This window comes from Antechinus flavipes, chromosome X (assembly GCF_016432865.1).
Source record: "Antechinus flavipes isolate AdamAnt ecotype Samford, QLD, Australia chromosome X, AdamAnt_v2, whole genome shotgun sequence".
NCBI lineage: Eukaryota > Metazoa > Chordata > Mammalia > Dasyuromorphia > Dasyuridae > Antechinus > Antechinus flavipes.
In genome coordinates this window covers 55,781,099-55,798,440 of record NC_067404.1, presented here as the reverse complement: position 1 = coordinate 55,798,440, position 17,342 = coordinate 55,781,099, and the positions used below count along the sequence as shown (strand labels likewise).

The 17,342-nt window shown below is 36.1% G+C and overlaps 1 protein-coding gene across 1 annotated transcript in view; it reads right to left on the bottom strand.

The window, feature by feature from the left end:
- The window catches only part of IL1RAPL2 (interleukin 1 receptor accessory protein like 2), an 878,604-nt gene that overhangs the window by 394,019 nt on the left and 467,243 nt on the right, over positions 1-17,342 (bottom strand). Inside the window, exon 4 of the mRNA XM_051968000.1 lies at positions 12,656-12,809. Within this exon, the coding sequence (XP_051823960.1) occupies positions 12,656-12,809 (154 nt within the window). The remainder of the gene's footprint in view (positions 1-12,655; positions 12,810-17,342) is intronic.

Sequence of the window (17,342 nt, the reverse complement as noted above, 5' to 3'; positions counted from 1 at the left end):
ATCCATGATGGAAAAGACAAGTTCTCTAGTGGAATTCATAATTTAACAAAAAAAGAGAACACAAGGCTGGAGTATATTCTCAGCTAGCAAGTTAATTAGCAAGAGAGATCTAAAATAGGTAGCAATATTAAGGGGAAAAGACACCATGAGAAATGGTGCAAGTTTGAAAAAAGAGACCACAAGGCATAGTGGGGGGATGAGAAGAGAGACATCAGGTGACATAAGGGAGGGATGAGAGGAAAGACATCATGAGGCAGAGGTCTTGATGAATTGACTCAAAAGGGATTCAAATAAGGATGGTATGAGCCATGAAAAGATTGATAGGAAAAAATTTAACCTCAGGGGTTTGATACAACTCAGATTTCTGTCCCGACATAGCAATGTGGGGCTAGCCATGGCCTCCACAAACCATGGGACCAGGAGGCTAAACTGATCTGTATCAATGCCCTTCCCTACCTGCCCCAGAAAGCAATTACATCAATGTTCCAGTCCCCCTCTGTCAACCACACCCACTTATTGAGGAACTCATCATCTATATCTTCTAATTTCCAGTCTAAGCCTTTGTCCAGTATATCTTGTGCCTGGAAATATACTTTTTAAATTCTAATCTGCTCTCAATTCAAATGACTTCAAAACTAATAAATCCAAGTTGATTCATTTTTCATATTACCTGTACCCAAGGAAGTTAAGTTAAATAGTCTAAAGTCACTATTACGTTGTAGGTTTTATTCATTTGGACATCTATTCAACAACTTTAAAAAATCATTTTTATTGATTTCTTTTGTTTTTAAATTTCATTCATTTCTGAATATGCCTTCAATACTTCTGTCTCCAGTAAACTGTCCTATGTGAATAAAAAGAATTAAAAAAAGAAAAAAAAAATCAACTAAATTAACCAACATATCAATCAAGTCTGTCAGTATGTGTCATGCTCCCCCATTCTTGGTCCTCCCACTTCTAATAATTAAGAAGTGTTTTTTTTCCCAGTTCTTTCCTAGGACCAAGTCAGATAATTAAAATTACTTAATATTTGATTCCTTCTGTCTTTCTTCTTTCTTTTTGTTCTTTCCATTTAAATTTCTATAAATGTCTATTAAGGAATATACATGTAATGATGGGTATAGATACAGTGGAAATTAAAACAGCCCTTTCTGATCCTTTTTCTCCCAGCATCTTAAGCTAAAACATTACTGTAAACAGGGAGTTATCAACCAAGTATACTTAGTTGGCAGTAGTTCCCCCATTTCTTTAATATTTTGAGAATCCCTATATTCATGCTGGTTCTTTGATCTCATCTTTTTCCCAAAATAATCTCAGGAGATACTGGCCCATTATCTCTCTCATCTTCTTCTTCCATTACAAATCTCTCTGTAGTTTTATAATCTCCTAAAGAATGCCTCTTTTCACTCTTATCAAAGCCATAGTCCAAATAAGAAGAGCGGGCCTTTGCCTGAGGGTATCAGCTAGGGAAAGGGTGGGGAACACTTCCTTACCAAGGTGAACAATATTCTTATCACATTTTCCAAGCCCTTTCTTTTTTTTACCTGTAATAGAGATAAAATAAAAACATAAAGAGTACTGGTAGGGGTGAGAGGAGAGGAGAGAATGGCTGTAACATAATGCCTTTTTATATAGAAAATCTAATATGAATCATAGAGTAGTATGTATTGAAGATTTATGGAGAGTGGGTTTTGAAGGGTTCAAGAGACAGGGTAGGTTCCTGTTTTCTAATTTTACAAGCATAAGAGCTGAGTCCAGATGGGAAATTCTTAAGAAATTCTGAGGATAGAAAAAAAAAAAAAAACAATTTTAAATGAGGAAAAGTTGCCTGAAGAAAATATTTTAGATATATAGAGATTCAATTACAGACTTATTTTATTTTTTAAAATAAGTTTTTGATTTTTTTGCCTGCTTTTTATATCATCAAAGGTATTCTAAGTATCCCTTCCCTCCTCCTACAGAAAGCTATATCATACAACAAAAATTATTTTTAGCGAGAAAAAAATTGGCACAACAGAGTAATGTATTTAAAATATAGTTCATATAAATTTATATATTGATGTAGATTATAAATTTGTATACATATAAATTTATACAAAATATTAGTATATTTTAAAAGGTTAAAATTATGCACTGTGGACCTTCTACCTCCATGAAGATGTGAGTTAAAGGTATCTTATTATATCTCTTCATTCTGAGTTCTGTTTGATCTTTATAATTAAGATTTTTCAGGGAAAACTAACATTGCTGATTTGAGGGCTTGCAGAGTCCCTCTCAGGGCTTCTTATCTACCTTTAATATCTTCTTGAGACAAAACTCTCACCTGTGGATCTAAGGAGCTATAATAAGTGCAGTGACCTTATCCTAGTAAAACTATCTCAGACAAATAGGTTTCATGAATCTGAGTGGGAGTAAAGAATATGGTACAAACCATTGATGAGTTAGAGAGACATTTACCCCAAGCATGTGAAGACATCCAACTGCATGATATGCAGATGAGAAATTTTTTTTTTCAAATGGCTAGCAGCTGAAGCAATAGCTGTGGAATGCTTAGAGCTTGATCAGGGGTGAGAGAAGCCAAGGCCATTCATGGCATCATGTGATATTGATGATCTACCTGACTTTTGTCCTGATACTGGATTCTGATGACTCTGGAATTGAGAGTGAGGCTGACAACCTGTGCAATACTGCCTCGTTTTTTTGGTTTGTTGTTTAGTGGTTCCATCATATCTTACCCTATGACCCCCAAGGACCATAGAATGCCAGGCTACTCTATCCTTAACTTGCCTCTCAAAATCTGTCAAAGTAGACTATATATCCCTCTCATTCTCTGCCACCCTTTTTATAATTGCCTTTAATCTTTCCCAACATCAAGATTTTTCTAAGGAGTCTGATCTTCTGATTATGTGACAAAAGTATTTAATATTCCACTTAGTATCGGGCCTTCCAGTGAATAGCCTGAATTAATTTCTTTTAAGTGTTGACCAATTTGATCTCCTTGCTGTCCAAGGTACTCTCGAAAGTCTGATCCTCCAAAATTTGAAAGCGTCTATTGTGTATTAGGCAGTTTTCTTTATAATCTAACTCACTACCATAAATTGTTCCTACACAAATTATAGCTTTGACTATCTGGACCTTTGATGGCACAGTGATGTCTCTGCTTTTTAATAGGCTGCACAGATTTACCATAGCTTTCCTTCCAGGGAGCAAGTGTCTTTTAAATTCATGGCTGTATTCCCCATCTGCAGTGATCTTTGAGCTGAAGAATATAAAATCTGACACTGTTTCTATTTCTTCTCCCTCTATTTGCCAGGAAGTGATGAGAACAGTTACAAAGATCTTTGTTTTTTTGATGTTAAGCTTCAAGCCAGTTTTTACACTCTTATGCTTCACCCTCCTCAAGAGGATTCTTGATTCCTCTTTGTTATCTACATTCAGAATAATATCATCTTGATATCATACATTGCTGAAATTTCTTCTTGATTCCAGCTTCTGATTTCATTTAGCCTGGTATTTAACATAATATACTCTGCAAAGAAGTTTAATAAAAAAGTTTACACGTTCAATTCAAACTGTTGCTTCTTTGCCAACATAGAGGTTTCTCAGGAGACGATAATCCCATCTCTTTGAGAAAATTTTGCTTTTGTCCACACAATCAAAAAATTTAATGCACTCAATAAAGCGGAACTGTATGGTTTTCTGGAACTCCCTTGCTTTTTCAATATCACAGTCAATGTTGGCAATTTGGTCTCAGTTCCTCTGCTTTTTCAAAAAAAAAAAAAAAAAAGTTTGCATGACAATTCTCAGTTAACGTATTGCTAAAACCTATCCACAGTGGGCTTCTTTTAGCTGACTTCATAAAACTTCTCCATCTTTTGCTGCAAAGTATATACTCAATTTGATTATCTGATGATGTGTATGTACAGAATCACCTTTTCACTTATGAAAAAGAACTCTGCCTCAATTTAATCCAATTTATGCACAGGTTAAGACACTACTCTGGAATGTTATTTATCATCTTAGGAAATGAAGGATAAACAGTTGTTACTTTTGATCTGGGGTATACAATTCTTTCCATTTACATTGTTGAAGTTATGGCATATATTGTTTCTTAGCTTCGCTTACTTGATTTGCTCTTTATCAATTTATGTAGATCTTTTGATGCTTTTCTATATTAATTGCATGTATCATATCTTATAAAATAATAATATTTCATTACATTCATCTGCAACATTCTGTTTAGTCATTCCCCACTTACTAGGCATTATTTTGTTAATTTTTAGCTGTCATTAAATGTATACTGATTTTGGAGGAGGGAGAAACCTTTACTATATTGTTGATTTCCTTGGGGTATAATACACTTAGTAATGAAGTCTATAGTTCACACTATATGGATATATTATTAATCACATTATTCACATAATTTTAAAAATTATTTCCAAAAGGGTTGTATCTCTTTGCAAATCCACAAACAATGTATTAGTATGTCTAAATTTTAATACATATACATAATTTTTCCATTTTGTTTTGCATCTATTTTAGGATAAAGAACTAGTATTAGTGTTGCTAGGTCAAAGGACATATATAGTTTTATAATCCTTTGAGGATAGTTCATAATTACTCTATAGAATGGTGTAAATAGGTTCACAACTTCACCAGAAATAACTTCATGTCACATTTTTATTTCCCACAACTCCTCCAACCTTTATCATTTTCCTTTTCTGTGCTATTATGCAATCAAATAGATATGAAGTCATATATCAGAATCACTTTTAATTTGCATTTCTCCAAACTATAGTGAGTCACAGTATTTTTTACCTAGCTAGGATATTTTTTTACTTCATCTTAAAATTATATCTTTTGATCATTTATCAATTACAAAATAGCTCTTGTTTTTATAAATTTAACTTTATTCTATATACATTTGTGAAATGAGGTTTTTATCAAAGTAATATGACTTAAAATTATTTTCATATTTACTATGACTATATTTCCCTCCATTCTGCTTCCCCCACAACCCATTTATGCTATTCTCACTCTCCTTTCACCCTGTACTTCCCTCAAAAGTGTTTTGCTTCTGATTACCATCTTCCCCAATCTGTACTCCCTTCTATTGTCTGGACCATTCTCGTATCCCCTTCCTCTCCTATTCCTCTAGGATAATATAAATTTTTATACATAATGAAGTGTGTGTTATTCCTTCTGTGAATTAATTGTGAGGGAGTAAATTCCATTCATTCCCCTTCACCTCTCCACTATAAAAGCTTCTTATTTCTAATTTATGTGAGATAATTTACCACATTCTAACTCTCACATTTTCTTTCTCCCAGTAAATTATTCTCTCACCACTTAATTTTACTTTTTTAAGAGATGCTCACTCTCTCTATATTAATTCTAACCATTCTAATAACAAGAAAGTTCTTATGAGTTACAATTATCAACTTCCCAGATAAAAATATAAACAGTATAACTTTATTAAAACCCTTCAAATTTCTCCTTCTTGTTTATCATTACATACTTCTCCTAAGTCTTTTATTTGAATGTAAAATTTTATATTTTTCTCTGGTCTTATCATCAACAAAACTTAAAAGTCCCTTATTTCATTGAATGTCTATTTTTCCACTGAAGAATTATACTTAGTCTAGGTAGATAAGTGATTCTTGATTGTAATCCTAGCTCCTTTGCCCATCGAAATATCACCTCCCATACCCTACAATACTTTACTGGCAGAGCAGCTGAATTTTGTATCACCATTATTGTTGCTTTATGATACTTGAAATCTTTGTTCTTGGCTGCAAAGCAATATTTTCTCCTTGACCTAAGGGTCCTAGAATTTAGCTATAATATTCCAAGAAGTTTTCATTTTGGGATCTCTTTTAGGAGGTGATTGCTTGATTCTTTCAATTTATATGTGTCCCTCTGCAAAAAAAATTAAAATTATATAATATCTCTGTGGCCATGATCAGTTTGTTTTTAAAAGTTCCATGTAGTACTAAGAAACATACACATTTTTTTACTGTTTCATTCAAAAGAAATTATGCCTAGAGCACCAATAAATTAAGTAATGATCTCAGCATAACATCCTTAGTATGTCTTTAAATTAAGACTTGAATCTTGTTGTTCCTCGCTATCAGGGAGTACTTAATATGTGCCCATTATTATACACCACACACTGGGTATATTTTAAATGCTATTTCACTTGATTCTCATAGCAGCCCTGGAAGGCAGGTGCTATTTTAGCCCCATTTTACAGTTGAGGAACTTGAGGCTGAATCTTCTAAAATAAATTTAAAAACTCATTTTCCCAGCAATTTTTATTTTTATCTGTTTGTCAACTTTTCAAAAATAAGGCACAGATATTGATGTCTCCTGTCACTGTTGTATTACTGTTTCGGTCTTCTTATGGCTCAAATGTTTCCTTTCTGAATTTGAATGCTAAAACATTTTGACTATTTACATTTATTACTGATATTAGTTTGCTGTTTATGTTGCCTTTTAGCACCCATTCATCATTGGAACTCCCTCCTACCATTAAAGAAGACCTTCTTCTTTATTCTTCCACCCCTGCTAATCCTTCTCTCTCTCTCTTTTTTTTTTTTACCTATTTCCCTATATGCTCTTCATTTTCTGATATCATAGTCACCTTTTCCTCACTGCTTGCCACTGATGTAACTATGCAACATTCTCCTGCTACTCCTCCTCCTCCTTCTACCTCGTGTTTCATTTATTCTCCTAAATTGTAAAGTAGTCCCACCAAAAATAAATTTGTTGATTCAGTTATAGATAGGATGACTTCTTAATCCCTCTTCACTGTTGCCTCTAACAGATTTCTACTGTCACCCATATCCTTACAGAAGTCTCGTACTGGTCTCTCTACTGTCGTTGTATTGCTATTTGATGTCATTGCCAAATACATTTACTCACTCTTTCTGCATTTGTTTTTTGAGGGAAGTCTCAGTGATAAAAGAAATGTCTACTCCTCCATCTTGTTGTTCATGTGATAAGGAAATTCTAGTGTTTATGTCTATTATCTCTTAGAGATCACACAATTGAGTCAGCTATCACATTTGTCTGTTCTTTCAGATATCTGGGATAAAGTTCACCTGGGTCTGATGACTTGATATAATTGCTGCGATCATACTATCACTTCCATTAAATTGGGTCCCCACTCCTGATACACCATTTTGTTTTATCCTTTCCAGTTTAAATGACATCTTCTTGGTAGATAAAATAGAACCATAATGAGTAATAGTTTCTCTGTTTTTTTGTATTATTATCCCATCTAATCTGAGCAAAAGTCTAATTGTATCCTTTTTTATACAATAGTAGAAGGAAAAAGTCTTCAGCTTTCTCCAATTCATTAAGCACTATTTTTCCCCTGAGGCAATTAGAGTTAAGTGACTTGCCCAGGATGACAGGGTGATAGTGAAGAGGGATTGAGGAATCCTGAACAGAATCAGGCAAATCCTGTCTATAGGTGATTCGGCAATGTTTTTGTTTTGTTTTTGTTTTGTTTTTTTTTTTTGGTTTTGTGGTTTTGTGGTTTGTTTGTTTGTTTGTTTGTTTGTTTTGATGGGACTACTTTACAACCTAAGAGAATGAGTGAAAAGCCTGCAGAGAAAGGAAGCAGTGTTACAAGACTAGAATAAGGTGAAGGAACATTATCCTTATTTCTTCAAAAAGAGAAGAAAATGCTATCTGTGAAATATAGAAAGGTGAATTCAACTTTAATTTCTGGCAGAATTCTCAAATGTATCATTGGAGGGCTAAGCAGTCATAGCGAACATCTAAAAGCAGCATGGCATTATAATTATATTGCACATTGTCAATGAACTTTCAAGTTGAGAAAGCATTTATATATGATCTCATTTGCACAACAACCCTCGGAGGCAGATTCTTTTCATTACCCTCATTTCACAAATAAGGAAATTTAGCTTGAGAAGGCATCTGACTTGTAGGATGTTAGAAGGACAAGCTATTATAATGCAGAGATATTATGAAGACCACTTGGTGAATTTTATAAGAAAAATTATTTCAACCGGTTAAAGCGGCAAACTCTATCCACTATAGGTCTGGAGCTAGATGGGAAAGAGGATAAAAGTAAGGAATCTCTGAGTTAAAAATATAACTATGCTGGTCATTTAACCTTTTTCAGCCTCAATTTCCTCAACTGTAAAATGGGGCTAAAATAGCATCTGCTTTCCAGGGCTGCCATGAGAATCAAGTGAAATAGCATTTAAAATATACCCAGTGAATGATGTATAATAATGGGCACATATTAAGTACTCCCTGATAGCGAGGAACAACAAGATTCAAGTCTTAATTTAAAGACATACTAAGTATGTTATGCTGAGATCGTTACTTAACTTATTGGTGCTCTAGGCAGTTCTTTAAAGTGAAAAATTACAACTAACAGACCCACTTGCACTGGTAGATGGAGTACTCTCCCAATGACTCCCAAAGAATTATCTCCTCAGGGAATTAACGTTATTAGTGAAACCGTAGGTTAAGTATCCATCCCATTTATCACATTATACCTCTGCTCCCAAACATCAATGTTACCATACAGCCTAAAATATAATTCCAAAGACTACAACATTCAAGGCCCTCAATCATTTGGTTTAAACTTATTCTTCAAGTTATTTTTCTATTTTTTCTTTCTATAGATTTATTTAAATTTTAAATACAAAATAGGGGAAAAACATTGCTATGTGTAACATGGAACATAAGAGAGGATTTAAAGCATAAAACAATAAATGTCCATTTCAAGAAAGCCAATATAAACACTACAAATTGTGTACAGACCTATCAATCTTTTCTTTGCTTTCTTGTAAGTTTTCTTTTGTTCTCTGCTGTGTACTTGTTGCTTTCTCCTACCATTTGTTCCTCTCCTCCCACAAGAAAGGTATAATTAATTGTGTATATACACATTTATACATATTCACACACATATACACATACACATACATATATACACAAATATACATACACATAAATATACTCATATACACACACACATATATATATATATAAATATAAATACTCATACACACATATAAGTATGCACATACACACATATGGATCTATTACACTTGTCTCTTCTGTTTCTCTGAAGGTGGATAACATCTTCCTTCATAAGTTCTAAGACTTTCCATATTTTTTTTAATTTACCACCTTTCCATTTAATAGTCAGAAATTTAAAAAGACAAGATTATAAGAAGATAGCTTCCCTTTGCACAACTTCCTATTTTTTAATCCATGTTTTAGATACTTTATCTGATCCATAGGGGTACCCCTTCCAACAAGGCAGATTGCAATCCATCTATTTCTCACACAGAGGGATTCTTGTTCATCATCCTCCGTAAAACGTCAACTCAAAGTACTAGAGGTTTTATTAAGAGTGTCAGTCCCATTGTTATGTTTATGGAAACTTATATTCATAAAGCTGAGTACATGAGGTACCACACAACCTAAGTCATTTTACCAACTTATGAAAACATACTGACAGAGCTTAAACTCTTGTTTATTGGTCATAATGTGTGAAAGAAAAAAAAGCTAAATAATTTAAAAATAAAGTATAAAAAGCTAGATAGCAATTAGTGCAAATGATAATTTCTGTGAGGCAATCACATTTTAAAATTTATTTTTATCTAAGCTATAATTACATGAAATATGGGAAATGTACAATGGAAATCTAAATAACGCAATCATTTCATGGAATTCGTTATTCATGGTAATAAAAACCTAACAGAAATTTGAACTCAAACAAACACAGGGTAATAGAATACTCTATACTACAAGTAAATTCTAAATCGCAGAGGGGAAAACATGTACTATGAACTCCATCTCCAGTAGTTTAGATGGCTTTATGGTGAGCCTTTCCACATTCTTACTTAGTTCCCCTTGTCATCATCTGTATGCACACTTAAGATGGATGGCTCCTGCTCAGTCTAGGGCTATGAAACGTGATTTTCACTGTGTAACGCTAACAGGTTCATGTGGGGAATCAAATATACGACACTGACTTCATTATCAACACCCCCTAATCAACCAAGCTAACCAGCTCAGACAAGCAGAAAATATCGCTCAATGGCAGGACAACTGAATTAAAATCACACACCGAACCTACTCTCGACTACGTAAGAAATAAGTTGAACTAACATCGCTTTCCTAGCATCTAAATGGGAAACTAACAAGATAAATCAGTTGTCAGTGTACATCCAGTTAGAGAGAAGTGTAATCAATGCTTTCTATTGAATTTATTCAGTATTCAGGTCAAAGAGTGTATTACCAACGGAAGGAAATGATTCTCAAAATGAAGTGCAACGCAAGCATTTGATGAAGTTTAGACCGCTGTGGTCCAAGCAACAGAATACTTTGGAATGGCCCTTGGGAACCCAATGACAATAGATAATCATCTATATTCAACAGCTCTGAAATGAATGAGACATTAAATTCTATTTTTCTCAAAGGGAATCAAATCAAAAAGCGGATTTTTTTTCTTTCCAGTAAAAAAAAAATATGTGAATATTATGAGGACTGATATGCATTTATGATAACAAGTATAAATTTAAACTTTGTGAAAAGGTTCTATATGAAATCTCCATTTAGATATGAAAGAGTTGATTTGTAAGATATTGGTAAACTTTGGTTTCAGAGTCTTATCAAAGAAAAATGATATGGGATTCACTTATTAAGTATTCTGAATTTGTTTTTTTTTTTTTAAACTTAAGATAGGGGCAGCTAGATGGTGCAATGGAGAAAGCACAGGCCATGAAGTCAGGAGGATCTGAGTTCAAATCTGACATCAAACACAACACTTCCAAGCTGTGTGACCCCGGGCAAGCCACTTAACCTCAATGGCCTCACCAAACCCAAACAAAAAATCCCAATAAATAAAAATAAAAACCCTTAATATTGCAAGAAGTTACCCAGGATAACTAAATGGTACAGTAATAGATAGAGTGCTAGGCCTAGACTGGAGAAGACTCATCCTTGAGATATCAGATCAGCTTGGAATCAAAACAATATGGTGAAACATCTATTCCTAATGCTAGACAGAGTAAGTGGCTAATATCATGAGTATCTGGGTATTATGGAACTGCCTAATTCCTTACATAGACAGATGCTGAGCACAAAGCTCCTAAAAGAATGAGAGCTCAGCCCTTAAGAACTGTGCTTGAGATAATCTCCATGTAGACTTGAGAATATGTGCAGGTACACAATGCCTATTTCCTCTGCTTACTATGTGAAGAAAGGGCTTCTGGGATTGGTTTCTGAGCTATAAATGAAAATGGAAATAAAAGACTCCAAAGGGAAGCAATTTAAATCTCTTTCCTATCAGGGTACATTCATTTAAGTGGAGAAGTAGGGAATCCCCTAGGTTTCCCAGTATGGAAAGAAAATGAGTGCCCATGGACCCTTCCATTTCTAAGTTGATAGGAAGCCATAAGGACCATGGTCCAGACATGGATGACATCTCTCTCTTTCCTGCTCTGTGTGGAAGAATGTTGGAAATAGAACATACTGGGCTAAAGCCTTGTGAGGTTGAGAAAGGAAACGAAGTCCCCAGAGTACTAGAAAGGGAGTTCAGGTGGATTTTGTGGCCAAACAAATCCAGTCTGCTTGCATAGTCCTGAAAGGTAATTGAAATCCATGCCTGTAGTGAAACCTAACCACAAATAATGGATCTCACAAGCAAGACAGGGTCCTGATCAATTAGCTATGGTACCTTTGGGAGTGAATTTCAAGGGACAAATACTTTGTAGTTATTGATTTAATTTTGATCCCACTGTCCCCAGAAATTGAGCTAGTCTAGGATATTAGGGAAGATACCTATACCTCTACTTTTTCAGTATCTTCTTGGTAAATCTATGTTTGGGAAAACTAATTGATGTCAATTGATGATGTCAAAAGATACTTTGTGACCGACTGTAACTTGTGACTGCTGTGGAGAAAAATCCCCTATAAGAGCAGGTTGAGCTGATAACATTAAAGAGACGCCATAGTTTAACGGTCATATATTCAGAATACTGAGGAAGAGATGTAGTGAACCTCAGTCTGAGAACCCAACGCAGTACTCTGAATGTCAGCTAGTAAAAGGACCTCTGGAGCATCAGAATGTTACAGTGTTTAATATATAAAATAGCTGTGGTTCAATATTTGGGACAGAACATACATCAGTGTACAAGGTCTACACTATTCCAATGAAGACTTAGATCACATATCAATGAGAGCAAAGGGGAAGGAGGAAATGTATTCAGAACTAACAATACCCATTTTAGGGGCTAAATTTATGGATGGGCACACAACTAACACTGTCTAGAATTTGGTTCTAACTCAGCTTGAGTGCCTAGCCCATGTGAAAACATCTCTGCATTCTACCCAAGCTATTTAGATCACCATCAAGGGCCAGAGCCATGGTTGAAGAATTAACTTGAATTGCCAAAAATAAAGAAAGAGAATCATGAGGAGATCAGGTGATTTTGTCCATACTAAACTTTGAATTTCCTAGGGGCAATGTAGTAACTATGAGTTTGCTACAACTTTGATTCTCAGTGAATATTCCCACTCCACAACAAAGTTGATCCTTTGATTTCAGAGCAAATGTTCTGAAAATGTGATTTTTTTGAATTTGGAGGAAGACTGTTCCTACCTGTGACTTTGAGTTCAGTCGTGCGCCGGATAAGTTTTCCTTCATACTTGAGTTCACAAGTGTAATTTCCTCCATCTTCCTCTTGAACCTCCTGGATGAGAAGAGCATTGCCTTTCTGTATAATTACGCTCCTCCACATTTTGGGCTTGCATTCCTGCAGAGAAAACAGTTTCCAATAAGGAGAGATTCAGGTCGCCAAATTCAACATCAACCATTTGACAGTTTTCTTTGTTTATTTGGCTTTTTTTTTTTTTTTGGCGCTAAAATATGCATCCAAGACAGCTAGACAGTGTAATAAACCAGTGAGTATTGGACGTGACTAGGATAATTTCAATGTCATAGATAAAATACGATTTGAAGAACTTACCCCAAGAGCAGAAGTCTTCTGGAAGGCAGACTACATAAACAAACAACAAGGGGAGGGCCCAAAAAGCACAGTATAGCATAATGAATAGCTGAATTTTCATGACCAGAATATTCCAGTTCTTTTGGTCTGGCAGTGCTGCTTCCATCGGGACTGCAAAGGGTGTTCACTTAGCCATGTAGTTGATGTTGGGGGAGGCAGAGTCATCATTAAACATTCATACAGACATTGAAGTTGGCAAAGTACTCTGCAATCATTTATTCATGGTCCATCCCAACACCTCTGCAAGGGAGGCCATTGCCAAAAGCCCTACTTCAGAAAGGCCCTAAAATCAGTCTTAGAGGCACTCACAGATTTGTTTTCTCCAGAGGCAGCTGGGTAAAGGCAGAAAAAGCAGTGCTCTCATAAAAGCATAAAGATGCTAGAAGGTGGTAATATGAATGGAAGGGGACTAACCTTCCAGGGTCACGAGTTTCAGCAGACAATAACTCAGGGAGACTGAGGAAATCTCAGTATCAGATTATGATTGTTCCCTTCCTTAATTGGACAGAGTCATTTTCATTTTCTTTTGCATTTAACAAGATGGGAGAGAAGGTGAGACGTAGCCTGCGAGGCCTGGAAATTCAATGATCTAGGTTCTTCAAAGTATTAATTATCTTGCAAGAAGCTATTGACAATATGCCTAAAGTTGCTTACTAGTGGATACCCATGGACCACTGAGGCATCCTCTATCATAGTTCATGAATAACAATTGCAACAGGACAGAGGAAGGGAATCCTTGAGACAAATTTACTGGTCATTGTATAAGGAAAAGGTGAAGAGACTAGTCCCTGAATGGGAATGTTTTCCTTCTTCATTATCATACCACATACCATTTTGCAAATTTACCTCTCCAAGGAAAGAAATAGTACCAAAATTTGCATGGCATAGTGGCTAGAGGGATGGTCTTCAAGCCAGAGAAACTTGGGTTCAAGTCTCATTTCTAAAACACATTGGCTGTTTAACACTGGAAAATTCTGAGACTAAAAGTTACAGAGAACATGGTGGTAGAGGGAGTTTCCTGCCCTGAGAGTCCCTTCTACAAAGGAAATCACAGGTCTGCTCCCTGGCTGTATGTATCCCTTCCAAGGCTGTGTAGATGCTGATGTGACCCAAGAGACTGAAGCACCATAATGATGTATTCTCTCACCGCAACACAATTTGTGAGGGTTTTGACAATGAAAATGGTACTTCAGTTTATGAAGACAATATTTAAGAGTAACGTTTCCTTTATGTCCAGGATAACAACCGGGCTACAGTGTGAGAGAGTTAATAAAATACCACCGAGGAACTCTAGATAGAACCCCCTCCTTGTCCAAAGTGATGGTGGCGGTGGTGCTGATGGGAGTCATGTTTACAAAAACAGTAGTTTGTCTGAAATTAGGGTAAGCACTATGTGTTTTGTGGGGCTTAATCACCTTTAGAATACTTATAAAGGGTTAATACATAGGCTGTATGATTGCTGGGGTGGGGGAAGGAGGAAAGGGCAGAAATATTGACACAGTCACAAAAACACACACAGAGACCTGTATGCGCACGCACACACACATACACGTGCGCACTTACACACACACACACACCCTATCTTGCCAGCAAAACCACTATATATTAACAATGCACAAATGTACACACTCCTGGTTCCTTACACTGATCAGATTTCTAAAGAAACATACTGATGCTCATTAAACCAAAATATGGCTCCCCTGGGCATCAGGGGGCACAGAGAAAAATAAAAACTAAGCTTCTGTGGTGCAAAACATGCCAAGGGTTTAGGGGTAGAACAGATTCTAAGGAAAACAAACTGGGAGTCCCTCCTTTCTGTTCCCTTTCATCTCCCTTGGTCTTTCCCACCAAGCCACTTAACACAGCTGAGGAAGACCACATTGGGATTATTTTGTTGGGCTCAAAGTTCCATGTTTCAGGGAGGATGTGGACAAATTCTGGAGAGTGTCCAACGCAGTGTAACCAAGATAATGAGATATTTTGAACAGGGATGTTTAGCCCAGAGGGAATTCTACAGTAGGGCACGTGCATGTATGCATGTATATATGTGTATTTGTGTGGAGGGGAAGACAGGGAATCACTGTTATCAGACACATGAACAGTTGTTATGCTGGGGGAAAAATAGTGTTAAGACTGATACTGAATGAGTTAAGCAAGAAGCATTCATTGAAAGTTATAGGGAGAGGGCAGCTAGTTGATATAGAGGATAGAGCACCAGCTCTGAAGTCAGGAGGACCTGAGTTCAAATCTGGTTTCAGACATTTAATACTTCTTAACTATGTGACCCTGGGCAAGTCACTTAACCCCAATTGCCTCAGAGGAAAAAAAGTTATAGGGAGGCAGATTTTGATTTGATAGAAGGCCAAAGAATTAGAGTTAGGCAACAAAGGAAATGTTTGCCTTTTGCATGGTAAATCCCTTGACCCTAGATTACTTTATGAAAAGACTGGCTTACTCTTTATTAGACGTGTTACAAAAGGTAGAAATCAATTACATCTAACTTCTCTTCCTGCTTAAAACTTCTATGATTCTTAGTAGGGAGAGGGACTGAACTGTGATTTTACTGATATAAGGAATTAAAAATGAGGAAATTACTAATGCAGGTTGGGGACACTACAAGGTGTCGTATGTAGAACACAGGTCCAGAAGTCAAGAAAACCTGAGTGCGAACGTGGCCTCGAATACTTACTAGCTGTGTGATTCTGTGCAAATCACTTAATTCTGACTGCCTTCTCTTAAAAATAAAAAAAAAATGATGCATGCAGGCAACCTTTCTGAAACCAAAAGTTTTTCCTAGAGGACCAAAAAGATTAAACAATGAGATAATTATTATACAGACAAGATGTGGTTTCCTGGCTCTAGAGAAACTTTTCTCTATGCAGTACGACATGCTGTTTCTCATGATTATTTGGATTATACTGTGGGCGAAACACTGTGCTATTATCATAATAAATTCCTTCCAATCACTTCATGAGTTAAGAAGGGCTGACATTATCCATCCAAATTTATCAATGAGGAAACTGAGGTAATTTTCAGCCAAATGACTAAGATAAAACAGCTATTAAGAGCCAAAAGCAAAGAGCCCCATGACCTGGCTTTCAGTACAGAGTTCTCCACAAGAAATGCTTGCCATTTACAAGCTGTCCTTTTTGACCAGTGCCAGTTTAGATACCAATGCTGCCCACCTGCCAGCTTTGTGTGTCTCCCCTATAACCATGCAATGATTCTACTTGCTTCAAATTTATAATCTGGTACAGCTTCCCTTCCAAGTTTTTTTTTTTTTTTTTTACTGTTCAGTGATACCCATATTCCCATGCACCTATGAACATACGAAGACTTTGGGACACTCAGTAGAACCAAGCCTTGCTACTCCTCAACCAGTTCCAGTAGTGCAACATGTAGCAACACCAACGGAAGTTTCAACTTCACAGTACGTAGCACAGAATAAAGCTGTTGGTTATCAGGAACCTAATGTGGCTGTTTTGCCAGTACCTGCCCCAGGTCACAGGGGGATTTCTTCTAGGAATAGACACGACACCCTCTTCTTCAACTCTTCATGAAACAAACTCAGGATCCTGATACTATCATACTGACAAATCCTCACTGCAAAGGAGATACTTTCCAATGTTCATATCATAGGAACACTGTGAATCCCAGAGGTTGGAACCAGACTGAATATTGGTCCACTGGAAAGCAGCTAATTATTGGTATGGGGGAAGTCACCATTTATGACTACCAGATGCTACTACTTATTTATGCTGGATGGAAATGAAGCACTCATTGTTCACATGAGATTAAAAACTTCAGAGCATCAATGATTTAGATTAAAATAAGAAATTATCATCTATCAAGACTTAAGATAACTTTTCTGTTTAATTCTGGAAAGAGTGTGAACAGCACTCAGAGTATGGGGACTTAGAACACTGAAATATTCTTTTGGGTGGATGGGGGTAAAATGAGGTACCAGAACATCAGAAAGATGGTAGATCACAAACAAGGGGTGATACATGTGCCAATGTGTTGATCTGTTTCCTCAATTATATTTCTTAGAGTGGAGGAGATAGAGGTGATATAATTCGTGCTGATTCTGTGTCACTCCCCTACTCTTGGTAGATGCCCTACTTCGTGCATTACAAGTCTGATCTTTATTTTTTTTTAAGTCTTCCTTATACATGGCATCTTGTTCTCTCTGCCTACTGACTTCTGATTCAAAGAGTTCTTCATTAACTTTAAGAAGAGCTCAAGGATCAAAATGAACCAATTTCCCCCATATCCGACATC